The 26483-nt window shown below is 47.8% G+C and overlaps 1 protein-coding gene across 4 annotated transcripts in view; it reads right to left on the bottom strand.

Moving 5' to 3' along the window:
- Window positions 1–26483, bottom strand: part of ZFAT (zinc finger and AT-hook domain containing) — a 145961-nt gene that overhangs the window by 17175 nt on the left and 102303 nt on the right. For 3 of the 4 annotated variants that reach the window (XM_061123143.1, XM_061123142.1, XM_061123144.1), the window contains 4 exons: window positions 20797–20935; window positions 10913–11031; window positions 4114–4240; window positions 1213–1343 (listed from right to left, as the gene is read on the bottom strand). In XM_061123143.1, the coding sequence (XP_060979126.1) occupies window positions 1213–1343; window positions 4114–4240; window positions 10913–11031; window positions 20797–20935 (516 nt within the window). Of the gene's footprint in view, window positions 1–1212; window positions 1344–4113; window positions 4241–10855; window positions 11032–20796; window positions 20936–26483 lie in introns of those variants that run through there. The other variant, XM_061123145.1, reaches the window with a different exon arrangement.

Raw genomic sequence — 26483 nt, 5'->3', positions numbered from 1 at the left:
TCGCTTCTCTCCTGGAGAGCCAGCAATGAGAACACTGCAGCCACTTACTAACACTTCCTGCGTGAATCGCTGAAACAATGGATAACCGTGTAAAATGCTACGGTCTGCCATTCAACTTTCTCCACGAACTTGAACTTCAATTCTAAACGGCACACCCTGGGTCGGCCCTTTTTCTGACGTGCTTGCTGTGTTGGTTTTCTTAAGCATTTGCGTAAGCCAGCTTACAAGTCTTGTACAGTGAAGCTGGAGGCAGTAGAGAGAGAGGTATGGACAGACAAACAGGATGACTTGATCATGACGCACACCGCACCCTAACAGATGGTGAAGCCTCCTCTGAGGTTAGGAGGAGAGGAAATGAGCCAGATGGTATAACAACTCCAATAAGTGGAGTAACTTTTACTCACAGAGTGGCCATCCTCTTCCCATCGGTTCAGTTCAGCCATCCTCTGTGCTGATTCCATCAAGTGATGTTTAGTATTTAAAAGGCCAGGCCCCTGGAAGCCCTCCTGGCTCCTCTGGCGGTCCCCACGGCCTCCATGCTCCACTGACTCGTGCCTTAGGCACTGAGGCTGCTTTTGACCACAGATGTGTACAGACCCGTCCACACCACACTCGTTTCACTCGGGGATTCCTTTCATTGAAAGGAAAGGAATGAAGTGTCCGGCACTTCATTCTGGAAGGGGTGATGCACCTTCCTCAGGATCACGGCCCGGACATATGGAGCTCTTGCAGATACAATCAATCCCATAACAAGAGGAAGAGAATGGGACCTCCCTAGTGGTCCAGGGGTTCAGGATCAGCCTGCCAGTGCAGGGGACACAGGTTTAACCCCTGGTCCAGGAAGATCCCAGGTGCCGCGGGGCAACTAAGCCCGTAAGTTCCAATGACTGAGCCTGTGTGCTCCAAAGCCTGTGCTCCACAACAAGAGAATCCACCGCAGTGAGAAGACCTCACACCAAAACTAGAGAGCAGCCCCTGCTCGCTGCAACTAGAGAAAGCCCAGCCACAGCAACGAAGACCCAGCACAGCCAAAAATGAATGAATAAATAACTTAAAAAAAAAAAAAAGAATAAGAGAATGTATGAGACTAGATCAGTTTCACTCCAAACTCCCCGTCGGGTAGGTCAAAGCCCTGAAAACCAAAGCGGGCAGGGGGCAGAGGCTGCGTGGCAGTGTGAGGAGGCGTATTTAAGGACAAGGGGCGGGTCCTACCTGCTTCACGACCGTCACGGTGCCCGGCGCCATGGCGACCACTGAGGCAACAGCGGCGGCATCGTGGGTCTCGCTGCCCAGCTCGATGATCTGCTGGAGGATGTTGACGGCCGTAGGGTCAAGTCGGTCACCTGAGCGGGAAGAAGCAAACAGGAGACAGTTATGTCCAAGGGCGGTGAAGGTCACTGAATGCAGAAGCAGCCCTTCCTATAGGCCACGGTTGGGTGGTACCTTCTCCAAGGATGCACGCGGTCTCAGTAAGCGCTCACTGTGACCACAGAAACAAAGTGTGTGGTACGTCACAGCTCACAACACACTCCCTGTAAGAATGTCTCCAAACTCCACACAACCTGTGAGGGATGACACTGTGATGGTATATCCCCACTTTATAGATTAGTTGCTTCACTGCAAAAAATCGAAGAGACCTGCCTTGGGCCGTCGAATCGGCTACATCACAAGGCTAGGGCTCAAGCCTGGATGTCCTGAATCCAAACTTGTGGACACAGGGCTGCCTCTCAGAACGGAACTCCAGGGAAGCACACCGCAGGGCTGGTTTCCCTCCAGCACGGTGGCAGGCGGCCAGTGAGAGTGAGCCAGTTACACGGGATACGGGCAGGACACGTGAGGACGTCCCAGTCATCAAGTTGGTGGTCTGTCAGACTTCTAAACCAACAGAAGCTCGAGGTTCTCATTTACTCATCTCAGAAGCCTGGAATTGACATCATCAGGACAGCTACTTACTGAGGGCACCCTGCCTGCTCTCGCCATATGCTTGGCCATCTGCAACTCTCCTGAACACGCCACTCTGACCCCGATCGTTAATTCACCAGGAGGGAAATTACTGCCTGGTCTCCAGGTTAGCATAATAGTACGAAGTCTCCTCCAATGTCTACATCCTCCTGGACAGCTTTCTGCGGGCCTTGTTCCAACATGAATCACTAAGAGATGAGAGAAGGGCATTCACTATGTTCTACACGGAAGGTAGGACATGGCATACGACTGAAGCAATGACATGGGCATCTGCTCACCAGGCACAGGCCTAGTGTCCCCTGCACACACCTCACACACAGACACACACACACTCCTGGGGGGGGGCGCGTGCCTTGCAGCCAACCATCCTAAACAGCCAAACACTAAACAAAACACTGACCCTTAAAAAAACGCACAGAAGTAAGATTCTAATTCTTCATCCGTTTCCTTTGTTAATGACCATTTATCAAGCCCCAAGTGTCAGCCAGGAACATGGTCCCCAGTGGGAACACAAAGACCTAATGCTGCCTGCCCGCTTCTCCTTCTGGGACTTGCAGGTGACCGAGACAGATGGTAAGCCACTGTTTCCAGCCCCTGGTCAGTTCCATATCAGGGGGGCGACTAGGAGCTCTGCAGGACAGTCAGGTGGGCTCCCGAGAGGTGACACACAGCCTGAACCCTGAGGATGAAGATGCCATTGCTAGGAAAAGTGCTGGGTGGGAGAGGAGCAGACTCAGTTTGTGCTCAGACGTGCAGAGTCTGGCCCAGGCGGGCACAGCTCCGAGGTGGCCAGAGACACGGTGCAGGCAAGCCAGGACCCAGAGCGGAGGCCCAGCTGTAGCGCCTGCATTGTTTCCTAACAGCCAGGAGGACACGTGGAGAACCTGTCAAAGGAGAGAGGGGGCGCGGGAGCGAGGGAGTGTGTGTGTGTGGGGGCCCCGGCTGGCCTGGCCGGGCGTGAGCAGTTGCTGAAGTCACTGCATGTGACGGAAGGAAACGTGAGCAGACGCGGCGTCAGCTCTGGGGACCGCGCTGACAAGGGGACCCGGACACCCTGTCCGCAGGGCCTGCCACTCTCACAGGCTACGGGTGCCTCCCGAGTCACCCCAGCACATCGGGCAGTGAGCACAGCGCCGGCCTTGGTCTTCTCCAAAGAGAGCGGCCCACAGGACTGTTCTGTGCACCCTTCTTACCACCTGGGGCTGAGGGAATAAGAGCTCGGTGAAAGGGTGAGCTCCTATCTCCTGTCACCATCTGACTTCACCGCGCGCTTCCTCTAATCCCACCTGCCTGACCTCTGCTCCCCCCATACACAGAGCGCTGCGGCACCTTATATTAACTTGTCTTCTGTTCCTGTTTTTTAAAGAGCATTAAGAAAAAGTGTTCTCAGCCCAATGCCCCAAGTGCCAGTAGGCTGGCACAGTGGTTTGTTTTTTAAATTGATCTAACATTGGACAATGATGACATCTGACACGAAGATCCTGATTTGAGGCTTTTCAGAAGAACTGGGCAGCAGACAGTCCTGGGCCCACAGATCCGTAAAGGGCCATTAGGAAGGCCAGCAGACTGGCCCTCGGTCTCAGCCACGCCCCCTGTCTGCCTCCTGCAGACCCTGGAACAAGCCCCCAGGAACAGATGACTCTGAGGGAGCCTGAAGCAGGGATGGTGCTCCAACAAGAAGTTAGGAGACCAAGACCAGCTCCAACACCCAAGTAGTGGGTAACCCTCAGCCAACCATTTACAAGGAGGAAGTCTCCTGCCTCTTGTGAAGTAAGGACTATAAGACCTGTCTTCCCACACACTGCTCAGAGCCGTGATGAGTCTACGGCCATACCACCATGAACGCGCCCGATCTCGTCTGATCTCGGAAGCTAAGCAGGGTTGGGCCTGGTTAGCACCTGGAAGGGAGAGACGTGACGATACGCGTGGACATCCAGCAACACCGATGGTGGCACCACTTCACCTGCAGCTCTGTTCTAGAACACTCTGCAAGAGATCTCTACCTCCAAGCCTGACAACTAGACCACTCCTGAGGGCACAATGCAGCTGAAGGAGATCAACTGACGGACATCACTCCTTCACAAGTTCATTCATTCATTCAGCCTGTCAAAGACCAGCTCTAAGGTGTCGGGAGGCTGGGGGCACTCTCACCGCTCTCCGAGGTGTATCTCAGGTCCTGGAGGGCGGCCACGGCTGCCTGTGTGCCCTGAACGTCCTCTTCGGCTTCTGCGATGTGCAGGTACTGGGTGGAGGGCTCCTCGGGAGTTTCTGTTGCTGGCTAAACGAAAACACAAAATCATCAATGGGACCGCCTAGAAGATCCCCTAAAAGGTCCCCAGAAGCCCCAAAATAACGGATTCAGACAAAACAAACACACACCAGCAATGTGTCTGCAGCAGCTCATTTGCCTGGCACCCCTGAGACACCAGCACTCCGATAAAAACCCATTTCCCAAAGAGGAAACTTCTCTGTGCCACGTGCCGAGACTTTAAAAACCAGCTTCGGAGGAAAGCTTCCCGTGACACGTTCTTGCCGCAGGGAACAGAGGATGTTGTTCACAGTGAGAGATGAGACGCGCACAGAGAGACTCTCCTGTGTGCTCTGCTCTGCCCACTGCCACCAACATTGCTCTGACCCCCTGTGCCCGGGGCCCCCTGCCATGAGGTCACGAGGGACGCACGGCCATGCTGGCTATGGACGGGAGGAGAGGACCGGTCACTACACAACATCTGGCCCGCTTAGAGCACGGGTCCCGGCACACAGCAAGATCTCAGCAGATCTCAGCTACTTGGGCAGCCTGCGGGCTCATTTTATTTTTACAGGATGGATATGACAAATGCAACTGACCAGAGAAGATACACCTGTGCAGAATCAGGACCCCACGAGAGAAGGAGATGCTAAAGGGACATTTACAGAAATCTCACACCAATAAGGAGAGGACAGGTGGACATTTCACAAGAACTAGATATTCATAATCACCTCTTCCTGGCACTGGAAGGCAGGCAAGCATGAATGTCACCAGAAAAGAAGAACGAAAAGATTTTACACACAATTTATAGGAGCCAAAGTTATCACACTCTGTAAGCACTTATCAGCTATTCACAAAGGCTCAGAATAGAATGTGATTATTCTCTTATAGCCAAGTGGTCAAGTTCATTTAGTTCATTTCCAGCCTGATGTTTAGTAGACACCCAATGAGTATCTGATGAACACATAAAGGAACAAAAAGAAGCGTGGTTCCCTATAAGTACCAAGAGGCAACATTTTGGCCAACGTGGACTGGATCTCAGCCTGTGATGAACAGGAAGGGTGTGCTACGGCTCCCCCGCTTTGGGGTACTCTCTGTAATAACCATCTGTGGAAAGGCGGTGCTTTACCGGCACTCCAGGGAGCCTGGCGACAGCCTGACTGCTAGAACAGGCAGCCTGTCACCACTCGGGGGCCACCCCTGGCCAGCTTCTTGGCTGCTCAACTGTCGCACTTCTGGAGTCTAGTGTGTGACTTTGTGTCAACTGTATGTGTAGAGTCACAGCTCTGCTGAAGGTGTCGAGGTCTATAAGAAGCCAGGTCTTCAGAGGAGAGGGGCATGACTGCACGAACAGAAGCACCAGCTGGCCAGAAGAGATGCTGTTTACACCAGGAACTGGCATTACACGTCTATCTCTTAACAGACAGCAAAGCCCTGCAAGTGTGGACTAGAAGCACCAGAGGACTGAGGGTTTCCGTAGATGGGCATGCGATGGTGATGTTGCTGACACCATCGCCGCCGTCCCCAACCGCGGCGGCTGTTTATCGCGGGCCTGCCGGGGACTAGACAGTAACCCTGGCATTTCATACATCCTGTATCCCAATCCTTTTGACCTCTTGAGTGGCAGGAGTCTCACTGTAGACATCAGAACACAGAGGTCACAGAGGTTCAATAAACAATGGATCAAGGTCAAACTGTTTACAGGAAGAGCCAGGAAATCGCAAGAAGTCTGTCGAAATCCACATTCCTTAAATTTTCTTAGAGAAAGTGTCAAACATACACAAGACGGAGAAGCGAACCTCCCTGCTCACATCATCACTTCAACAGTCATCATCTCATGGCCACTCCTGTTTTGCCGACACCCCCACTACGGTCCACACAACTGCCCTTTGATTTTGAAGCAAATGCAGATGTCATATCAATTTAAATATTTCAGAAGGCACCTCTAAAAGATAAAACTCTTTCAAACCAGAACTACAACACCACCGTCACACTCAGAACACTTAACAGTGATTCCTGAATGTCTTCACATACCTCAGTGGTGTCCTAATTTCCCCGATTCATTTTTTCACAACTTAATCCTACAAGTCATACTTAAGTTACTGAAATCCATATATTAGAACCGTCTGATAAAAGTCTCATAAGACTGGCGTTTATAGGCTCTCCTTCCACTCTGACTTTCTCCTCTGCTTATCGTTTCACTGTGAAAAGTGGTCACTTGCCATCAGTTTCCGACAGCCTCTGCCGTCTGCACCACCTGGGGATCACTGAGTGTGTTCCCCGCCCACACTGTATTCCCCATAAACTGACAGTCAGACGCGGAAGTTTCATCAGGCAACCAGTTCCCTTTACGGCAGCAGGACTCCACGGTAAACTGTGTACTTTCATCAGGGGACACTCCGTGATGGAGCGTCTCTGAGCGTCTGCTGTGTTGGCAGGAGGCTGACGGTCATCGCTAGACCCATGATGCCAGTGGAGGGTTGTAAAACAGAGGTCACGTAAATCTTCACTGGTTGGCTGGAACACTTCTACACAAAGAAATCTCTCTCCTCCAACATTCAGTTATTCTGAGATGTGGTTTGTTTAGATGAGGTAGAATAATTGTTCGACTCTGAGCCTTACCAAAATAAGGATTTTATTTACCAAAATAGAGTTGATTCACTATTACTCTGCAAAGGAAACTAAGGAGTTTTCTCCCAGGATTATTATAAACTCATGGATTTAAACACATTTGATGTGCTTCACTCCAGTCTGCAAATACTAACAACAGCCTTAGAGTAATACTATCAACCACTGCTGGTGGAATAACTGGAGAACGGTATGTTTTTTTGCCAGTTCCTTTCACCCTTAGGTTCTAATCCACTGGGGAGGAACAATCCAATTTCTATCTTAAGATCTCTTAAAATAATTCTTCTCTATGTAGTTCTGCCATTGCTTTGACATACCGTTTAGATCCTTGATTTCATTCTACTCTCACTTTTCAGGGCTTGCTTTTTTAAAGTTCGATTTTGTTTTTATTGTTATATAAAACCAGAGTCGAATCTGCACAGTGGGTCTGCTAAGACAAGTTTAGGTTCTCTTCTAACCCCTCCATCTCATTATGTCTCTGCATTTTCTCCCTTTGAGCCCCTCCCCCTTTTTATAACTATTTGATTTTGAAATAATTTCGCATTTATAAAAGAGTCCCAGATATAACACAAGGTTCCCACACACCCTTCCCCTCCTGTTGACATCTGACATAACCATGGTACAATGATTAAAACCAAGAAATGAACAGTGGATCAGTACCAATAACCAAACTACAAGCTCTGACCAGATTCCACTGGGGTCCTTTTACTGTTCCAGGATTTAATCCACGATTCCACCGTGCATGGAGTGCTCCTGTCTTCAGAGTCTCCTCCGACTTCCAACAGTCCTCCAGACACTTCTGAGAAGAGCCGGTCAGGTATCTGACCGTCAACATCATTGCACTGTTTGGATACATCTGATGGTTTCTTGTGATTAGGTAGGGGCCGAGGACTGTTGGAAGAGCACCATGAGGTGACGGACTTTCTGATCACATCACATCGTGGGGTACATGATGTCACTCTGTCCTACTACCGAGAACTCTAACCTCGGTCACATGGCTAAGGTGGTGTCAGCCAGGTGTCTGAACTGTGATGTTACTACTTTTCCCTTCATAACTCACAATTATTTAGGGGGAGATATTTTGAGGTTACATCAATACTCTATTTCTCCTCAAAACTCCTGTTGACTAATTCTGGCATTCATCAATAGATCTTAGCTACTGTAATTATTACTATGGTGTTCGAATGGTAATTTTCTATTTCCCTCATTCTTTCTAGATTAATCAGAATTCTTCTGTAGGTAAGAACTGTTCCTTCTCCACTATTTGTTCAATCATTTATCAGTATGGATGCAGAGATATTTACCCTATGTTTTGAGTGATTTTTTAGTTCAATACTATCATGATTTACTTTGTTACTCAAATTGTTCCAGTTTGGAGCCGTTAGGAATTCTCTAGCGGATTCCCTGTTAGCTCAGCTGGTAAAGAATCTGCCTGCAACGCAGGAGACCTTGGTTAGATTCCTGGGTCAGGAAGACCTGCTGGAGAACGGATAGGATACCCACCCCAGTATTCTTGGGCTTCCCTAGTGGCTCAGCTGGTAAAGAATCCACCTGCAATGCGGGAGACCTGGGTTTGATCCCTGGTTTGGGAAGATCCCCTGGAGAAGGGAAAGGCTAGGAACTCTCTGGGTTGTCTCCTGTGTCATTTTGACATGTTTCTGTTTTACTTTTGTGGAGCACATGGTTGTTACTTTCTAAAACTACAAAATGCTCCAGGATCACCTTACGTAATTTCTGCCACTGCCCTGAAGTCAACCACTTTTTCCAGGGGACCCTGGTCCTCTTCTTGGAGAATCCTGTTAGAAACCAAGACCTGGAGACTAGGCACGCTCATTGCCAGTTGGGGGTCACTGTTTCTAGGCTCTCTAAGCACAAAAAGCTAAGAAATACATGCATGTATACTAACCATGTATACACATATATCTGGAATTATTTCTGCATCAATCTATTGGTGTACACACACACACACACAATCTTCACATACTACATTAATAGAGTTGTAATAAACAGCCTTGTGTAGACACCGTCCCTCATTTTTGTGAGTATAGCCTTGGGACAGTTTTCTAATGGTGGGATTGTTTAGTTAATGGAAAAAGAAGCGCATATGTAATGTCAGTAGATATTGCTAGATTCCCCTTCATAAAGGTCACACTGTTTTGCACTCCCACCAGCAATGTATGAGAATGCCTATTTACTCAGCCTCTCCAGCAGAGATGATGTCTAACTTGTGGATTCTTGCCAGTCGAATAGGTAAGAAATTCTGTCTCTGTCTAGTTTTAATTACATTTATTACATGTGAGGCTGATCACGCTTTCAGAGAGTCAAGGTCATTTGCATTTCTTTTTCTTCATACCTTTCTTATCTCTTGCATATTAGGCTGTTGATCTTTTTCATCAGTATTTCTAGAAGAAGCCTTTTATGACATTAAGATAGTCACCTTTTTTCTATGATACGACTGAAAATAGTTTTTTTTGTCATTTTGCCCCTCTATGAGTTCTTTCACATAAAATTTTAAAAATGTTTTTCATGTGGCTAATTTGTTTTCAATCTTTTTCCTAATTGAATCTGGATTTTGAGTTACAGTTAGGAAGTTCTCCACACTCTCAGGTTACAAATAGATTCACTTATGTTTTCTTCTGGTATTTGTAAAATATCTCTGTTTTCACATTTAAATCTCTGTTCTTTTGTTCTAAGTTCTCTCTCTATAAAAGCCATTGATTATTGTATATTGATGTTTTAATCTTCTGCTTATCATATGTAGTAGATTTTCATTCATTGTTAAGATTTTCAAAAACATAATCCTGAATCTACAGAGATATTTCTTCTTCTCTGATTCTTCTGCCTCTATTTACCCTACCTTGTCCAACATAGCAGCTGAGGCCTCCCATGATGTTAAAAGACCAGACCCCCTAGGGCATTCTCATCTTGTTCCCAAATCTAGTGAGAAACTTAAGATGCTGGCTTTTGAGCAGAAACACATATGTTTTTCATCTTAAAGACAGATGCATCAAATTCTGCTTTATTGACTGTTTTTAATCAGTGGATGTGGAATTTTGTCAAATGCCTTTTCTGCATCTATGAAGATGATCATTTCAGTTTTCCCTCTAGTTCTGATACCATGATGGGTTATGTTAATAGATTAACACATTCCCTCCCCCTGGACAACCCTTCCCTTGCTTTCTGGAATAACCCCCACACGGTTGTTGGATTTGTTTCTGAGCCCTTACTCTTAACTGGAATAAACCCACTGGATACCCTGATATGACAGAAATGTCTCAGAAAGTGGTTCTCAGCTGAGGGTCATTTTGACTCCTGGGGAACACTGGCAATGTCTGTGCTTTCTCTCTGGTTTTCACAAATGGCTGTGCTAGTGGATCCTCGTGGGCAGAGGTCAAGGATGCTACTAAACATTCTAAAATGCGGAGTGCAGCCCTCTACAACAAAGAATTGTCCAGATCATAATTTCAGCAGCACTGAGTTTGAGAAACTCCATCTCAGGTAAACTGTAATTTGGTAGTGACCCCTGGTACCTGAAAGAGAAACAGTTACTGGCTTACAAAAAACAGCTACTGGGAAAAAAAAAAAACAAAAAACAAAAAAACAGCTACTGGCTTTTACAGAACTCAGCCAGGAGCTGGTTCCAACATCTGATTGGAAAACAAAGGTGACAGGGAGGAGCAGCTGCCTTCAGCTGAGGGAGACGAAGACCTAAAATCAGCAAGCGGGGCCCTTCTCTGCTCTCTGGGTGGGGACCAACAATATATACCCTGTCGTGCATTTTTCTTTCAGATGCAGTTTCTGAAACTGTGGATTCAAGATAACAGAAGTAAATATATCAATGAGCCCGATGCAGACATTCATTCACAAACCAGTCTAAACACAACTCAGCGTAAGAAGTCACAACCATGGCCCGGACTTCACCCAGTATACCCCCATCAGATGAGAGACGGGGTTCGAAAAGATGTCCCAGTTTCCCACCAGAAAACCCACTGCTCCGAGGAACGGCACTGGGCTTGCCTGGTTTGTTGTCTGTGCTGAGCAAAGTCACGATCAAGACCAAGCTTTCAAATGTACCTCCCACTTGGGGTCTCCTTCGCTCTCCACCAGCTTCAGGCCGTGCTTGTTCTTCAGGTGCCTGTTGAACTCCCATTTGGTGCCGTAGACGAAGCTGCACACTGGGCACTTCAAGCCCCCTGGAAGCACAGACACAGGTCAGAGAGCGCGCACAGCCTTCCGTCCGAACGCCCCAAGCCTGAGAGGGGCGTCCGTCTCCAGTCTTTGCTTTCAACCCAAGCTTCCTTCACTAGTGAACAGAAGAGCAGCAGTTCAATATGCTTTTCAGAGCAGAGATTTTAAAACTTAATGCATTTCTTTTCATTTATTGAATCAGAATTTGCAGAGAATCTAATACACACTTAATATTTCAGGTGACAGAGAGTCAAGATGAGTAATATCATTCCTTTGGCCGAGTGGATAAAGTGGCTTAAATCATTTTTTCACATTTTTATTTGAAAATAATAAATAATCTAGAAAGCGAAAAATAACTGAAGAACAATGGTTGCTTTTCTCAATCTCTTTTGTCCTAAAACATTAAGGCAGAGGGCCAGATGCTCAGTCTCCTTCACGTCAGAAGTGAAGCCAGGTATATAAATCCCCACTTGTATATCCCCATAAAGGACAAATGAAAAAGCTGGTCACATCCTTGAAATGTCACTATTTATTTAACTGATTAAATCTGACACATATTCCAGGAAGTACCTGCGTGCTTTAATTAAGAGACTATAAAATTCTAGAATTAAAAAAAAAACAAAAACTGAAAGTCATACAAAGACTACCTATCTAAGATTTTATCAGAAGCAGTAACTAAATTTGGAGCTGGACAAAAATCATTTGCTTATTTGTTCATCTGAAGCACAGCTGGTTTACAATGAATGTTGTCAGTTTCACCTAAGTGTTAGCACAGGGGAGTGACTGATCAGGACGTGCTTTTGGAAGCAGACTAGTCCCCCGGGAGGCTAGTTGTAGTCCCAGTGGTGCTGTTGCATCCAATTCTTTGCGACCCCATCAACTGTAGCCCATCATCAGGTTCCTCTGTCCATGGGATGCTCCAGGCAAGAATACTGGAGTAGATTGCCATTTCCTCCTCCAGGGGATTTTCCCAACCCAGGGACTGAACCCACATTTGCTGCGTTGGCACGTGGGTTCTTTATCATCTAAGCCACCAGAGAAGCCAGGCATCAGGCCTCTAACCTACCGGACGCTGAGCAGGCTAGAGTCAGACCTAGTGCTATCAGCATCAGGCCTGCCCCCGAGGGGCCAGGGCAGTGAGATGGGAACAGAAGGCCTCTAACTGGTCTCCCACAGCCACTGTGCGTCTGCTCTCCACCCAGCACAACGACTGGTCTTAAAAACTCAGCTGAAATCACATCTCTCGTAGGTGTAAGCGCCCCCACCGGCTTCCCTTCACAGCCAGAACAAAATCCTAGCTCCTTGCTGTGGCCTCTGACCCCGTGTGGCCTCGTCCCTGCCGCCCTCCCCAGCCCCGTCTCCTCCCCTTCTCCCCCACCCCTCTCCTTCTCTGCCTTCTGCATTCGCCGAGCTCCTTCCCTCCTCCGGACACTGCGGCTGTCCACCTGTCCGCTGACTCGGCCCCTGGTCTCCGCCGGATCTGTGTGCTCTCCTGGGCCCTCCCAGCGTCAGCGTTTATCTGCTGCTCACTGGGGCCCTAAGGAAGGAGGAAAAGGAATTCTGTCCTGATGACAGGCTGTCTTAACAAATTATACAAGAACCAGACAGATCTCACGGGACACATCGCAGAACTGAAGCATCTCTTGGATGCGGCTATGCTGTGCCAGCTCCCCGAGTCAATGCCACATCCGTGCACCTTAGACAGCACCGCTCTGTAACCAGGGCGGCTTGTCTATCACTTGAGGTGGTGGGTGGTTCCCCAGACGGCCACGGGCAGGAATGGCAGCCTGCCCAAGTGGCTGACGGCACAGTCCCTTGAGCCTCGGCCTCTCCACGCTGGGCCAGCACAGAGGAGCACGCAGGTGCGACAGAGACAGCGGCCAGAGTCAGCGCTGACAGCGGCCTGCGTGTGAGCACTCAGTCGCTTCCGCTGTGTCCAATGCTTTGCGATGCTATGGACCATAGCCTGCCAGGCTCCTCCGTCCATAGGATTCTCCAGGCAAGAATAATGCCATGCCTTCCTCCAGGGAATCTTCCTGACCCAGGGCTCAAATAAACCTGTGTCTCTTTTTACTCCTGCCTTGGCAGACGGTTTCTTTATGGCTAGTGCCCACAGAGACTGGCAATGGTTATCAAATCCTGAATTTCTAGAACATTCTACAGAAAAGGCAGCTTAGACAGTTGTTTTCTGAAACTCAAACAGACTGCACTTCTTTAGGCAAAATCAAATGAGCTTGTTCTTTCTTGCCCAGAGGATAATTAAACTTAGTTCTTAATCTTCTTTGTTATTGCTTGTTCATCATCTAAAATGATGCATTTTCTTACAGTCATCTTTTAAAACCCTCCAAGGCACGAGAACCACCACCTTGTCTTTGGGTTAAGCTGACGCTGCTTCTATAAAGACTTAAAATGTGGCAATGAACACAAACAAACTACTGAAGGTTAAATGTAGGCTTTAAAATGAAACTAAGGATTCCTTCTGGGCTATTCTTCAATGGAAACTAATTTAGGGAGAAAAAACATCCTTATATTATGGTTAAATTAAAATTAATATGAGAATGCCCCCACATCAATTAAAACTCCCACCTTTATCACGGTGGCTTTAATTAAAGAACAACAAATGGAAATATGTAATATAGATGGAAGGTGTAACTGTGCCAGGTAATTGACATCAAAACTGAGAAAAATTAATTTTCATTTCAATTCATTATATGCTTAGGCAACACTTGGCAAAGGTCACAGGGAGACCTAGTGAGTTTCCTTGCAGCCCTGATATTAAGTGCACCGCATAAAAACCACAACCCCCCCTCCCCGCAAGTTGCAATCTTCCTCACAAGGAAAGACGAACCAAGCCAAAGGACAGAATTTCAGGAGCAATTTGAAAACTCCATCATGGCATCTTTTGTTCTTTTTGGAATTCAATCTATTCTGGAGGAATTTCAAGTGTTAAACTATTTTCACTCTTTTGCAGTGGCTGACGTTATTGAAAATTCAATTTCATTTTCAATAATATAACTCCCAGAATGGCATGGACACTCGGTTGGACAGTCAGGAGATCTGCACTTGTCACTTGGCTCACGTGACTCAGAACCACTTCCTTGAATGCTTGGGTCTTGGGTTTTTGGGTTTTTTTCCTCCTATGAAGGCAAAAATGCTAAAGCTTATATCCTTATAAAAGGCGGTGTATTAAGTCAGAAGAGAAATATCATATGACATCCCTTATATGTGGAATCTAAAAGGAAATGATGCAAATGAACTTACAAAACAGAAACAGACTCATAGACTCAGAAAACAAACTTATGGTGGCCAAGGGGAAGGGGCCGCTAGGGAGTCGGGATGACCATGGACACACGACTACGTTTTAAATGGAGAGCCAACAGGGCCGATTATATAGCACAGGGAGCTCTGCTCAGCGTCATGTGGCAGCCTGGACGGGAGGGGAGTTTAGGGGAGGACAGATACACATATACGGATGGCCGAGTCCCTTCACACGGCTACACTTTAAATGTATAGCCAACAGGGCCGATTATATAGCACAGGGAGCTCTCTGCTCAGTGTCATGTGGCAGCCTGGACGGGAGGGGAGTTTAGGGGAGGACAGATACACATATACGGATGGGCGAGTCCCTTGGCTGTTCACCTGAAACTACCACAACATTGTTAATCAGCTGTACCCCAGTACAAAATAAAAAGCAAAAAAAAAAAGAAGAAGAAGAAGACAGTGTGGGGCCAGCAGAATAACAGGCTCCCTAGAGATGTTCATGTCCTAAACCCTAGAACATGTGAAAATGAAACCTCAGGTGGCGGAAAGGATGTCAGAGGTAAGGATCAGGTAAGGGGCTGGAGATGGGGCGATTATCCTGCAGCATCTGGACGGGCCCAATATTATCACAAGGATCCTTCTCAGAGCGGGCAGGAGAGCAGACCCCAGCGCCATCACCTGACAAAGAAAGGCTACCGGCTTTGGAGATGGAGGAGAGGCAGAGCCAAGGACTGCAGACAGCCTCCAGAAGCTGGGAAAAGAAGGCATCCTGCTCTTGAGACTCCAGAAGGAATATCTGGGAACCTGACTTGAGCCTGTGACACCAGCTTGGGCTCCTTACCTTCAGAATGGCAAGATAATAAATCTGTGCTGTCTTAAACCACCACCAACCATGTGGTCATTTGTTACAGCAGCAATAAGAACCTAATACAGACGCTCAAGGGTGACTGGACCAAAGGCAGCTTAATGATCCACGGAAAGTGGACACAGAGGACTTTTATTTTATTAACATGTGAAACACGAAGTCGGACTTGGGGAAATACTGCAGACGGAAAACAAAGTGCATTTGACTCTGAGTCAGGCTAAGTCAGAGCTTAACCAAGGTCTCCCTCATCCCTTCTGGTCCTCCCACACACTTCTCAAAATCTTGATGATCTGAGATCCTCTGGACAACCAGGGAAGGGCTGGAAAGAGAGAGAGAGAGGTCCTAGAGTCAGCCTTGGGTCAGGTTAGCAGTCAGACCTGGAGGCAAAGTAAGACAAAGCAGACAGCTCCCGCGTGTGTAACCTTTCAACACATCCTCGTGTGATCTCGTGTGACCACCAGCAAATGCAAACCAGTCCCCAACAGGACCACATCTCCTCTTCTTCCTCCTCCTCAACAAGTGCACAGTTGAGACTCACGTTAGGGGACACAGCCCACCCGTGGTGAGAAGCCAGATTCTGAATCAGGACCTGGGTCTGGCATGATGACCTGCACTGTGTAGCTGGGGTCCAGTCCTTTCTCCTCTCTGCACCTCCTCATTTTAAAATGGGAAAGATGATGCCAACCTCATGAGAGAGAAGGTAACACAGAAAATAACGACCAACAGCACAGCATCACATCACTGGAAGCATCTTCCAGTGATGTATGGGATCTGAGCCCTAATAAAAACAATTTTAAAATAAAAATGTCCAAAAATCAAATAAAGGACTCTAGGTTAGCTGATTGTTTCTGGATTTTTATACAATTTTCCCCGAATCTGGTGTGGAAGGGCTTCCCTGATAGCTCAGTTGGTATAGAATCCGCCTACAATGCAGGAGACCCCAGTTCGATTCCTGGGTCGGGAAGATTCCCTAGAGAAGGGATAGGCTACCCACTTCAGTATTCTTGGGCTTCCCGTGTGGCTTAGCTGGTAAAGAATCCACCTGCAATGTGGGAGACCTGGGTTCGATCCCTGGGTTGGCTGACAGTTTCTGGATTTTTTTCTATACTACTTTCCCCAAATATGGTGTGAAAAAACTAAGACATGAATGTACATCAAAGGTATGGATATACACATTTACACTCTTAATATAACTGTTCAAAATAACACAAAGATTTCAGCAGATGCCACAAACTAAGCCTTCTCTGGCCCTCTTCCTCATATCTTTTCTTATTTCATTTACCTACCCCCCTGCTCAATGACTCCTTAAAACAAGGGACCTGAGATAAGGTCTCACCACCGGAGAGAAGCAGTGAACTTTTCTCCTATAGCAACATGGGGCCTGTTAAAAGGAGCGCATACTTTCTGTTAGAAGATCAGAACACAGAAGAGCTGCCCAGGCTTCATCCCCAACCCAGAATGACAACAAACGCCACCACATCCCAGTGCCTCGCACAGTGTGGGGAACACGATGAGCTTAAGATACCCTGTGAAGAAGGCAATGGAATAGACACGATAAGGAATGTGAGCCATTTACCAGGTGCGGTATGGGATCTTCGAGAAAAGATCTCATCTTTGCAAACTGATGCTCGGAGAAGCTGAGTAACTGGTCCAGGGGCCACAGTGATCACAGACGGGCTCCAGGGCTGTGCTCCCGACCCTAGACTTGTGCCAACATCCTGGGGCGCCTTGAAGGAGGGCCGTGAGGTCCCCGGAAAAGGACCAGCCCATCCTTACCAGGCTATGAGCTCCAGGAATGAGCTTGAGAGTTTGTGACGCTGAGCACCAAGCACCTGATGCCTCTCACAACCTCTGGTTTTAGTTAACCAGCTCTCGAGCTGGCTTCATCGGGCTTTTTAAGAGGAGGAAAGAGGGAGGCCCACTGAAGCAATACAACAGGAAAATGTATATTTTGTGGGAAAATGCCTCAAATCCGTATTAATGAACAAGTGACTGGCAGAGAGGAATAAATAAGAGATTGATCTGCTTTCAAAACATCAGAAGTAGATAAAACACAAGCAGGGGATAAAGCATTTACACAGCATTCAGTACAAGTCTGACTGCCAGGAAAGTGCTGGAGTCCAAGTGCCTCTGGCTGAGGCCCAGCTGGCACGCGGCTGGCACGCGGCCTGTGCCCCACAGGACCAGACGTGTGCTGGAGCCTGTGGGAACCAGCTTAGTAGCTGTCTGGGCACATCCCTGCCCAACTCAGCGATATCACATGGGAAGCTTGACATTGGCCCTGGTGGAAATACTCACAGCACAGAAACTGGAAAATGCTACAAATCAGCACCCTGTCCTCCGCCCTGGGAAAGCCAGCTGGTGAACATTTCTAAAACACGACGGGCAGATGCCCCAGCAGCCTCCACTCCAGGGTTCGTGGAAAAGGACCCAAACTGCAGGGAAAACACCACAGTCCCTTCCATGATAAACCTGCCCGAAGCGGAAAGCTCAGCCTTTTAGGTCCTCTCCCCGCCTCCTCTACAAAAGTGCTCGGACCCCCCCTGCAAACCCCTGAGCCTGGGGCAGAACCATCCTTCTCAGCAATCGATGGCTCCCGTGTGTCACTATTTCAACACAGCGGATGGACAAGGAGTCCCTGCACTTGGTTTCAGGAGACTGCAACATCATTTTGAGAAAACTACATTTATGATTTTTTACATTTTTTTTAAATTTTAGAAATACTTTTTAATTTACTTATTCAGAGGATAATTATTTTACAATATGTTTCTTCCATACATCAATATGCATCGGTCATAGGTCTATGTGTGGTTTTTTATTATGTCATTTTAAGACCTATTCCTCTATCTCAAAAGAAGAAATTATAAAGTCCCAGGAAAATAATTTTTGAGGGGTTGGTAGGAGAGGAAAATAAAACCAAACAAGGATGGGGAGAATTACATGAAATTAATCAAAAGAAAATGAGAAAAGTTCCAGTGAGTGATCCCAAACGACTCAGCATTATAGTCCTATTTATTCAGCCCCACCTTCTCCCTCTCTCCTTCTCTCCCTCAGATGCAAGAATAGCGAGAGCTGTGTGCTCTTGAGGGCTCTGAGCTGCACTAACCCTTAACCAGCTCTCAGATTTCAGAGACAGTTCTCCTGCCAAGACACAAAGGCATGGTGTCTCCTATGAGCCAAAACACATTCCATTGCTTCCTTCCACGTGAGTCTCTTGATGGAAGCATAGCAAAAATAAATAAATACACACATGAAGGCCAAAAATAGCCCTGCAAAGATTAGAAAACCCAGGGAATGCCAACTGATTATAGAGCAAGTTAGAAAGTTAACTTAGGGCATGAAGAAAATGTAGGGCATGAAGCAACTTGACCTCAGCACATTTTGTGCAAGGTAGTAATGAAAGTCTGAAAGCAGGGAACTATGACAGAGGCATCAATCAGATCCCCACACCTGTCCCAATGACCAAGTAAACGTCTATTTCCCACCAATCCAGCCTAAGAGTGTGAACGATGTTGAAATGAATCGCTAGCCCTGTACTCCAATTATTTACTGTGACTTGAAGGCAACCTAAGAGAAGGGGAAGACAGAGGATGAGATGGCTGTATGGCATCACCGACTCGATGGACATGGTTTGAGTAAGCTTTGTGAGTTGGTGATGAACACGGAAGCCTGGCGTGCTACAGTCCATGGGGTCAAAAAGAGTCGGACATGACTGAGTGACTGAACTGAACTGAAGGCAATCCACCCTCTCTTCTGTGATTCCTGGACAGCGGGGTCCTCAAAAATGATACACCAGCTCTAGAAGCCTTAGCATATTTTATTTTCAGAAAAGAAAAAAAAAAGGAATGCAAATGTACTAAGTGCCAGACACTCAAGTGTTCTTGTTTCATCCTCCTGTGATCCTGTGTGATAGTGGCTGTGAGCTCCAGGCGAGGTTCGGGCCCACCGGTGGAGGGTGGGTAACTTGCCCTAATGGCAACACTTCAGCCTGCCCTCCAACTCCTAGAAACTGCCTTTAATGCCAACACCAGGCACATGCCCCCATTATCCCAGATGGATGACTTACAATTATCCAAGTTTTCTGCTGCTCGTCTATTTCTATACATAAGCCCTGTCACCGGAAGTGCTGAAGGATACAGTCAATTTATTTGTTTTACATTAGGACACCTTTCATGGGGGTTACAGCAAGTAGAGCTTCACACACCAGGGATGGTGGGAGAGGGTGGGAGGTTTCTAAAATGGTCTTCAGCTTCAAAGAGTCACAGGATCCAGGAAAGAGCAACCACTGATGCACTGCACACTGCAATCATTTTTCAGCTGAATTACCGGAGCACAGATATGAATACAACAGCATTTCTATGTAGCAACAGCACGTGAGCTAAACCCTCGCAAATGGAAATGTGACCATGTTTTGAAAAACCCCCAAACTTTTCAAAGATATTAGAGTTTTCATTCATTCTCTTTAGTTTATATGTTCTAAATCATTTCTTCTTTTCAGGAGGAACATGTAATCTGAGCACTCAGATATTTATAGATTAAGAACCCCACCCATAAATGTGCTTAATATAGTGCTGTTTATAATTGCAGTAAAAGGAAAATCTAGAAACCCTACAATGTTCAACAACAGGAGTATGGTTAAATATAAAGTAGGGTGGGGCTTTCCTGGTGGTCTGGTGGTTAACAATCTACCTTCCAATGGAGGCAAACAGGGGTTTCATCCCTGATCAGGGAAACTAAGATCCCACATGACTCAGGGCAACTAAGCCCGTGTGCCCAACTACTGAGCCTGTGTGCTGCAATTGAGACACAGCGCAGCCAGAAAAGCAAAGTAAATGAATATTTAAAATAAATAAAGTGGGGTGTTCCCCTTTGATGCTGTACCGCAAAAGCCCTGAGAAGCTGAAGTAGGAAGACGGCATGGCAAAGGAAAACAAACTGTGCATGTTAACCAACGTTAAGTAAAGAAAGTCAGCCACGAACTTTCATTTGTGCAAAAAGTGTGCATGGATTAAGGACAAAAGGCCACACAGTTGACCCTTCGAACCCCCAGGTTCCGCATCCTATGTGGGGCTGAAAATGCAGACACCAACTGTTCTCTGCCATTTTACACAAGGAACTTGAGCGTCCTCAGACGGTGGGATCCATGAGGGTCCTGGAACTGATCCCCTGCTGATAACAAGGGACGACTGTACCGATAAACGAACATTATGGGAAGGGTGGTAAAATGTATCACTTTTTTCGTTGAAGATTTCCATCAAAAGTGAAAGTGTTAGTTGCTCAGCTGTGTCCAACTCTGTGATCCCATGGACTATAGCCCGCCAGGCTCCTCTGTCCATGGGATTCTCCAGGTAAGAACATTGGAATGGGTTGCCATTCCCTTCTCCAGGGGATCTTCCTGACCCAGGGATTGAAACCAGGTCTCCCATACTGCAGGCAGATTCTTTACCGTCTGAGCCACCGGGGAACCCCTACGGTTTCCATTAAGGTTGCTGTAATATGGTCCTGGCCACAGGTAACACTGACGCTCACTGGGAAGAGAAGGAAGCGAACAGTGACGACCAGGAACACGCGGGCTGTGCTGAGGGAGGTCGCGGAGCTGCCCCGGGGGGCGCGGCCGGGCACAAGGGCGCAGCCGCTCGCCTACCTTGCTGGATGAGCGCGTCGGCCGCCAGCTCCCCGGTGCCCACGTTGCTGTACTCCTCGTTGGGGTGCTTCCGGTTGTAGTGCCGCTTCAGGGAGCCCGAGATGTTGCATGAGTAATGGCAGTGGGCGCAGCGGAAAGGCTGGGGGACGAGGAGGAGGGTTAGGGCCAGGCCAGCCCCGTGCCATCAGCCTCCAGGGGAAGGAAGAGGCCCCCAACCCCACCCCGCTCATCCTCCTCGACTCCCCCATCCGTGGAGCAGGCACTTCCTGGAAGGCCTGCAAGGAGCAGCCCATGCCTCGGGAAATGCTCCAGGAAAAGGCACAAACCTGGGGTGGCCGAGTCCTGCCTCTGCAGGGAACCCCCCAAGTGACTGGGCAGGAGTCCCCAGAGCAGGAGGTGACTCTGCTAAACGAGGCTGCTTTCATATCGTTCTCTGTTGTTCACCCCAGAGTTTATATTTCTTGTTCAAGAAGAAAATCACAAAAAATTCAACACAGGAATCTATCACTTTTCTTTTTCAAGTGAATGCTATTCAAGTAACTCCCCTTACCATTAATTCTGACGTACTTGCCTTTCTCCATATAAGTGAGTTCTATGAAATTATTCTTGGAACATTAGCATTCGCACGGAAATCAAAAAGAACAACCAAAAAAATGCTCTCCTGCCAGTGCTGGGTGGTCAGTGGGCACAGAGGCAAGAGGGGCAATTAAAATGAGAAATGGTCCTATGAACATAACTTCAGGCTCAAGAGCCAATTCCATCCTTCTTAGAGCAAAGCAGATAAACTGCCTCATAAGAGTTTCAACTCCATGTATTTCCCCACGCCTGCTCCTTGGTGGAATTGCTAATGAAAAGAACTCCCAAAACGTTTGAGTAGATATGTCAAAAAATAGGCAGGTGACTCCAAAAGAGAACTCAAGTTTCTTAGCTACTGATTTCTATGAAAATCTTCAATTCTTAAAGCCAGAAGGGACGCTTTCAAAGACTGGCTGTGACCAAACCTCCCTCCATGACGAGACAGCCTTCTTTCATCTCTGACGTCTGTGATCTCGGCCTTTGTTACAGGCATGGAGGTCAGCCCCCTGGCCCCCTGCACTACTGAACGGCTCCAGGGTTTAGGAGGACAAACCTTTCCATGTATTCCATTCCCTGGTACCATCATCACCTTTTACAGGAATTCAATCACTACCTAACATCTTCTTGGGACCCTCTCTCCCTAAACAATGTGGCTGAGCCGCATCTGGGCTTTTCACGCAGAACAATCTTGAACTTGTGGGATGCTGCCACATTTCAGCAAGGCCTTCTGCCGGGGTAGTCAGTGCAGGGCAGGAGACGGAGGCAAAGTGGAGCGTGGGCAATGCCCCGTACCCACTGCAGGCATAGGGTCTGACTGCGTCATGAGCAGGGCGCCTCTTGGGATTCCATTTACGAAGCATGTGTTGTATTTACTGACATCCTGCTACGAGGCAGACCTTGTTCTCACCTGGGGACACGGTGACAAATGAGAGACTTCTGATTCCCTGAATGCACACGAGTTTTTGGACTTAGATATCAACTGCAAAGATTAAATGTTATCTAGGCAGACTAAATCACAACACTTGTTTCTTAAGTCAGATACTTGCAGATAGCAAATGACACTACATCTCAAAGGAAAGTTATTTATTGAGAGCTTTCGGGCCAGCATCCAGCTAAGAGTTATGAGGAAAATATATGCAGGTTGCAGTCCTATAGTGCATGTGAGACAAAATGACAAAAAAAAAGTGGATCAAAAACAAGGGAGGAAGCTGCCGTCATGCCTACAACATGGTGTTACAGTGCCTTTGTGAAGTAGCGTAACCTACCATAATTTATGACTATTTTAGCTCGACTTTACTGATAGCTACCATATGCCAGAGAGTTCTAAGTCTTGCATGGATTAATTCCTGCAAATCTCACAACAACCTCCTACAGTAGGTACAACTGCTATTCCCATTTCACAGATTTAAAAAAACTGAAACGCAAAAGGGTTAAGGAATTTGCCCGAAGCTTCACAATCTCCCAGCCCTCCTACCACTTGTCTGCGCTGGATTTTGGGCCCCTGGTCCAGCCAGCAATGAAGAGATGATCTGACTTCCCACCCATCGTCCCTGGGAGGGGCATGGTTTGGTCTGCGTGCATTTCCCGAACATAAGGCAGCCCAAGTCTAACCATCAACTTGAACAAACGAGGACCGCCAAGGTAAGCCGGGCGGAACACAGGCCGTTCCACGAGGGCTGCGACAAGGTGGGGCTGGGTGGGGCTGGGAAGAGGGTGGAAGGTGACCAGGTCACAGGGGGACGCGCTGTGTTAGGAAACTGACTCGAGACAGCGTTCCCGGTGGGTATCAGGCAGGGGGTGACGCGCCAGTTTCAGAGTTTTTGCTCTGGAAATGAATGGAGGGCAGATTATTTGAAAGGAACAAGACTGAGGCAAGGAACCATGCATCCAGCTGCTGCCATGGTGAAAACGAGATCTAGAGGCCTAAAATTTGACAGTGGAACAGAAAAACCACAACTAAAATGAAAACTCTGGATGAAATGTTTCTTAAAATGACATTAAATGTAACAACTTTAAAAGACATGGGGTGGGGGGATGGGGAGCAACAGCATGAGAGACTGTATTTATAACATGTAACCCAAAAAGTGATCCCCACCCCAGATACATGAAGGATTCCAGAAAACAAACAAGAAAGCAAAACCATTCAATAGAAAAATATGGGGAAATATTTGAACAGTATTAAAAACAAAAAAAAGGAAAGAGAAATAAATCCAAATGGCCAGAAAAATTTATGGGAAAGGGCTCAATTCCATTAACCATCATGAACATGAAAACAAAGCCACACAGAGAGGCTGGCGCAGGCCCAGCAGGCTGGCCATGCTGCACGTCCCCCCGGACACGGGGCAGCAGAGGCTCCGGGCCGGGCACCCCGCTGCTGGCATAACCCGGCACAGCCACCGTGGGAAGCGGTTGGGCTTGCCTCGTGAAGCTGAAGACGCGCCTACGGCCCTGCCAAGTGCCCGCCAGGTGTGTCCACCCCGGGGGTTCTCGTGGACACCTGCGCAGACGGCGCGCAGCAGCAGAGCTGGTGACAGAGACGCCACAGAGAGAGCCCCACCGTCCCTACACCCGGGGGGGTGAACGTGCCCGCGAGGGCTGCACAGCACCCGCTATTTCACACCGGGGAGTACGGACGGGGACTTCCTGGTGGTCTAGTGGCCAAGCGCCGTGCTCCCGATGCAGGGAGCCTGGGTTTGATTCCTGGTCAGATACTGCATGCCACAGCTAAGACCCCAGTGCAGCCAAATAAATAAATAATGCTTAAAAGAAGAAAAAGGTCATAGAACCATCAGTTTAAAAAGAAAAAACAGATGGAGGAGGATGACATGCAGTCTCATCAACATACCATCCAGTAAAGAAGCCAAGTTCAGAACAAAGAATAAAATAAATTTCATATATAAATCCATATATCTAGATATGGATATATATCTATATGTGGATTTACATATATATGTGTGTGTGCTCAGTCACTTAGTTGTCTGACTCTGCGACCCCATGGACTGTAGCCCACCAGGCTCCTCTGTCTAGGGGATTCTCCAGGCAAGAATACTGGAGTGGGTTGCCGTGCCCTCCTCCAGGGGAGCTTCCCAACCCAGGGATCAAACCCAGGTCTCCAGCATTGCTGCTGCTGCTGCTGCTGCTGCTAAGTTGCTTCCGTAGTGTCCGACTCTGTGCGACCCCATAGACGGCAGCCCACCAGACTCCCCGTCCCTGGGATTCTCCAGGCAAGAACACTGGAGTGGGTTGCCATTTCCTTCTCCAATGCATGAAAGTGAAAAGTGAACGTGAAGTCGCTCAGTCGTGTCCAACTCTTCGCGACCCCATGGACTGCAGCCTACCAGGCTCCTCCGTCCATGGGATTTTCCAGGCAAGAATACTAGAGTGGGGTGCCATTGCCTTCTCCGCTCCAGCATTGCAGGCAGATTCTTTACCATCTGAGCCACCAGGGAAGCCTTCATACATATTTAAATCCATATATATGTAAATCCATAAATAGATACATACCCATATCCAGACATATGGATAATATAAAGCTCAAAAGCATGCAATGTTGCTAAATTAGTCTGCGTAGGGATGTATATGGCAATGGTAGAACCACTAAGAAAACCAGAAAGTAATGCTCAGGTTAACAGTCACGCCTTGGGTAGAGAAGGGGGTGGGCCCATGAAGGAGGTCTGAGTACAGGCAACGGTCCATCTCTGGGCAGTGGGACATGAGTGTTCACATCACAATTATTCATCACCCACACACTCGTGTGTACATCTGATATTCTGGATGTACATTCTACCTCACAACAAGAGAAGTAAAAAAGAAATGGGTGATCAAATGGGACAATATGTGACCAAAAAAACTCTCTTCACAAGGCTTTGATGATCACACGTAACTTAGATAAATGGCTTGAATGACACAGCACCCAATGAGCAGCATTATTAATATTAATAACAGCACAGCAGCAACGGCATTCATACCCTGACATATAAAGCAATTTTCACCTTTATTTTCTTTTATCAGTGTGATGGAAATTATGCTGACACTAGAACAAAGTTCTCACACATCTGCCCTTCGGCATGTCCGAAAATGTCCAAAAAGAACACTGCAGTTGGGAGCTCTCTCTAAAAGACCTGGTGACAGGTCCGGAGGAAATATGAACTATCACAGTAGCATCACCAAACCTGAATCAAGACACAAGGTGGAGAGACGTCCTGGATTATGCAAGCGCTGACCTGGGGCTTGGGTTGTAGGACACCTCTAAGATTTACAGCAGTAAATCTGCAGCAAAGAAACCAGGCGGGAAGATGAGATTTTTTTTTTTTTTTCATGAATGTCTGAGGGGGACACCAATTTTCTAAAATGCAAGCCAGCACCAAGTCAGGCTGAAGAGCATGAAGCTGGGCTGGGCTGGGGGCCCTCAGCTACTCATGCACGGACAGCAAGGCCCGTGCAGACAAGCCCCGCCTTAGCAACAATCTCCCCTGGGGGATGGATTAAACAGATGATTTCTGTAGCTTTCCCTATTATGATGTATTCTCAGTTTTGCAAATGACTGTTTCCAGTTACAGAACCAATAAGATACTGCTGTTTTCACAGGAGTATTTCCAGCTCAGAAAGTTCTGGTAAAACAAACTGCTCGCTTTGCTTCCCCAGCCTTGCTATCCCAGTCCCCCCGTGGGGACCTTTCGCTGCACAGCCCCCTATCTGCATGGCCCGCGGAGCTCCCCGCCACCCGCCGCCACCTCCAAAACTGCGGGTCAGATGGTGGGCGACACTGCCACACCGAAGTCCACCATGCCTACGTTTCCACCGGCTTCCAAGGAACACACCAGAAAAAGACTACACACATTCCCTTTGACGGGAATCTCCACTGAGCACATCCTGAAAGAAACACAATGATGAAGCGGGGCTTACTCTGCCTGCCGTGAGAAAACACCACGCTTCTAGATATTAAATCCGCGCCCTGCTGAGAACAGCTCCTGCCGGGCCACATGGGGCCTCCTGACTCACGCCGTGTCTGGCTCACAGCCGGGGGTCAACAGCACTGGGTGAATTGAGAGACCCCGGGACCTTGGGAACACGCTTGGTTACATGTGCTTTTTCTCACTGCCCCTCGCTGC

Source organism: Dama dama, chromosome 21, assembly GCF_033118175.1.
Source record: "Dama dama isolate Ldn47 chromosome 21, ASM3311817v1, whole genome shotgun sequence".
NCBI lineage: Eukaryota > Metazoa > Chordata > Mammalia > Artiodactyla > Cervidae > Dama > Dama dama.
The sequence above is the reverse complement of the archived record's forward strand: the minus strand, read 5'-3'. Positions and strand labels throughout refer to the sequence as shown.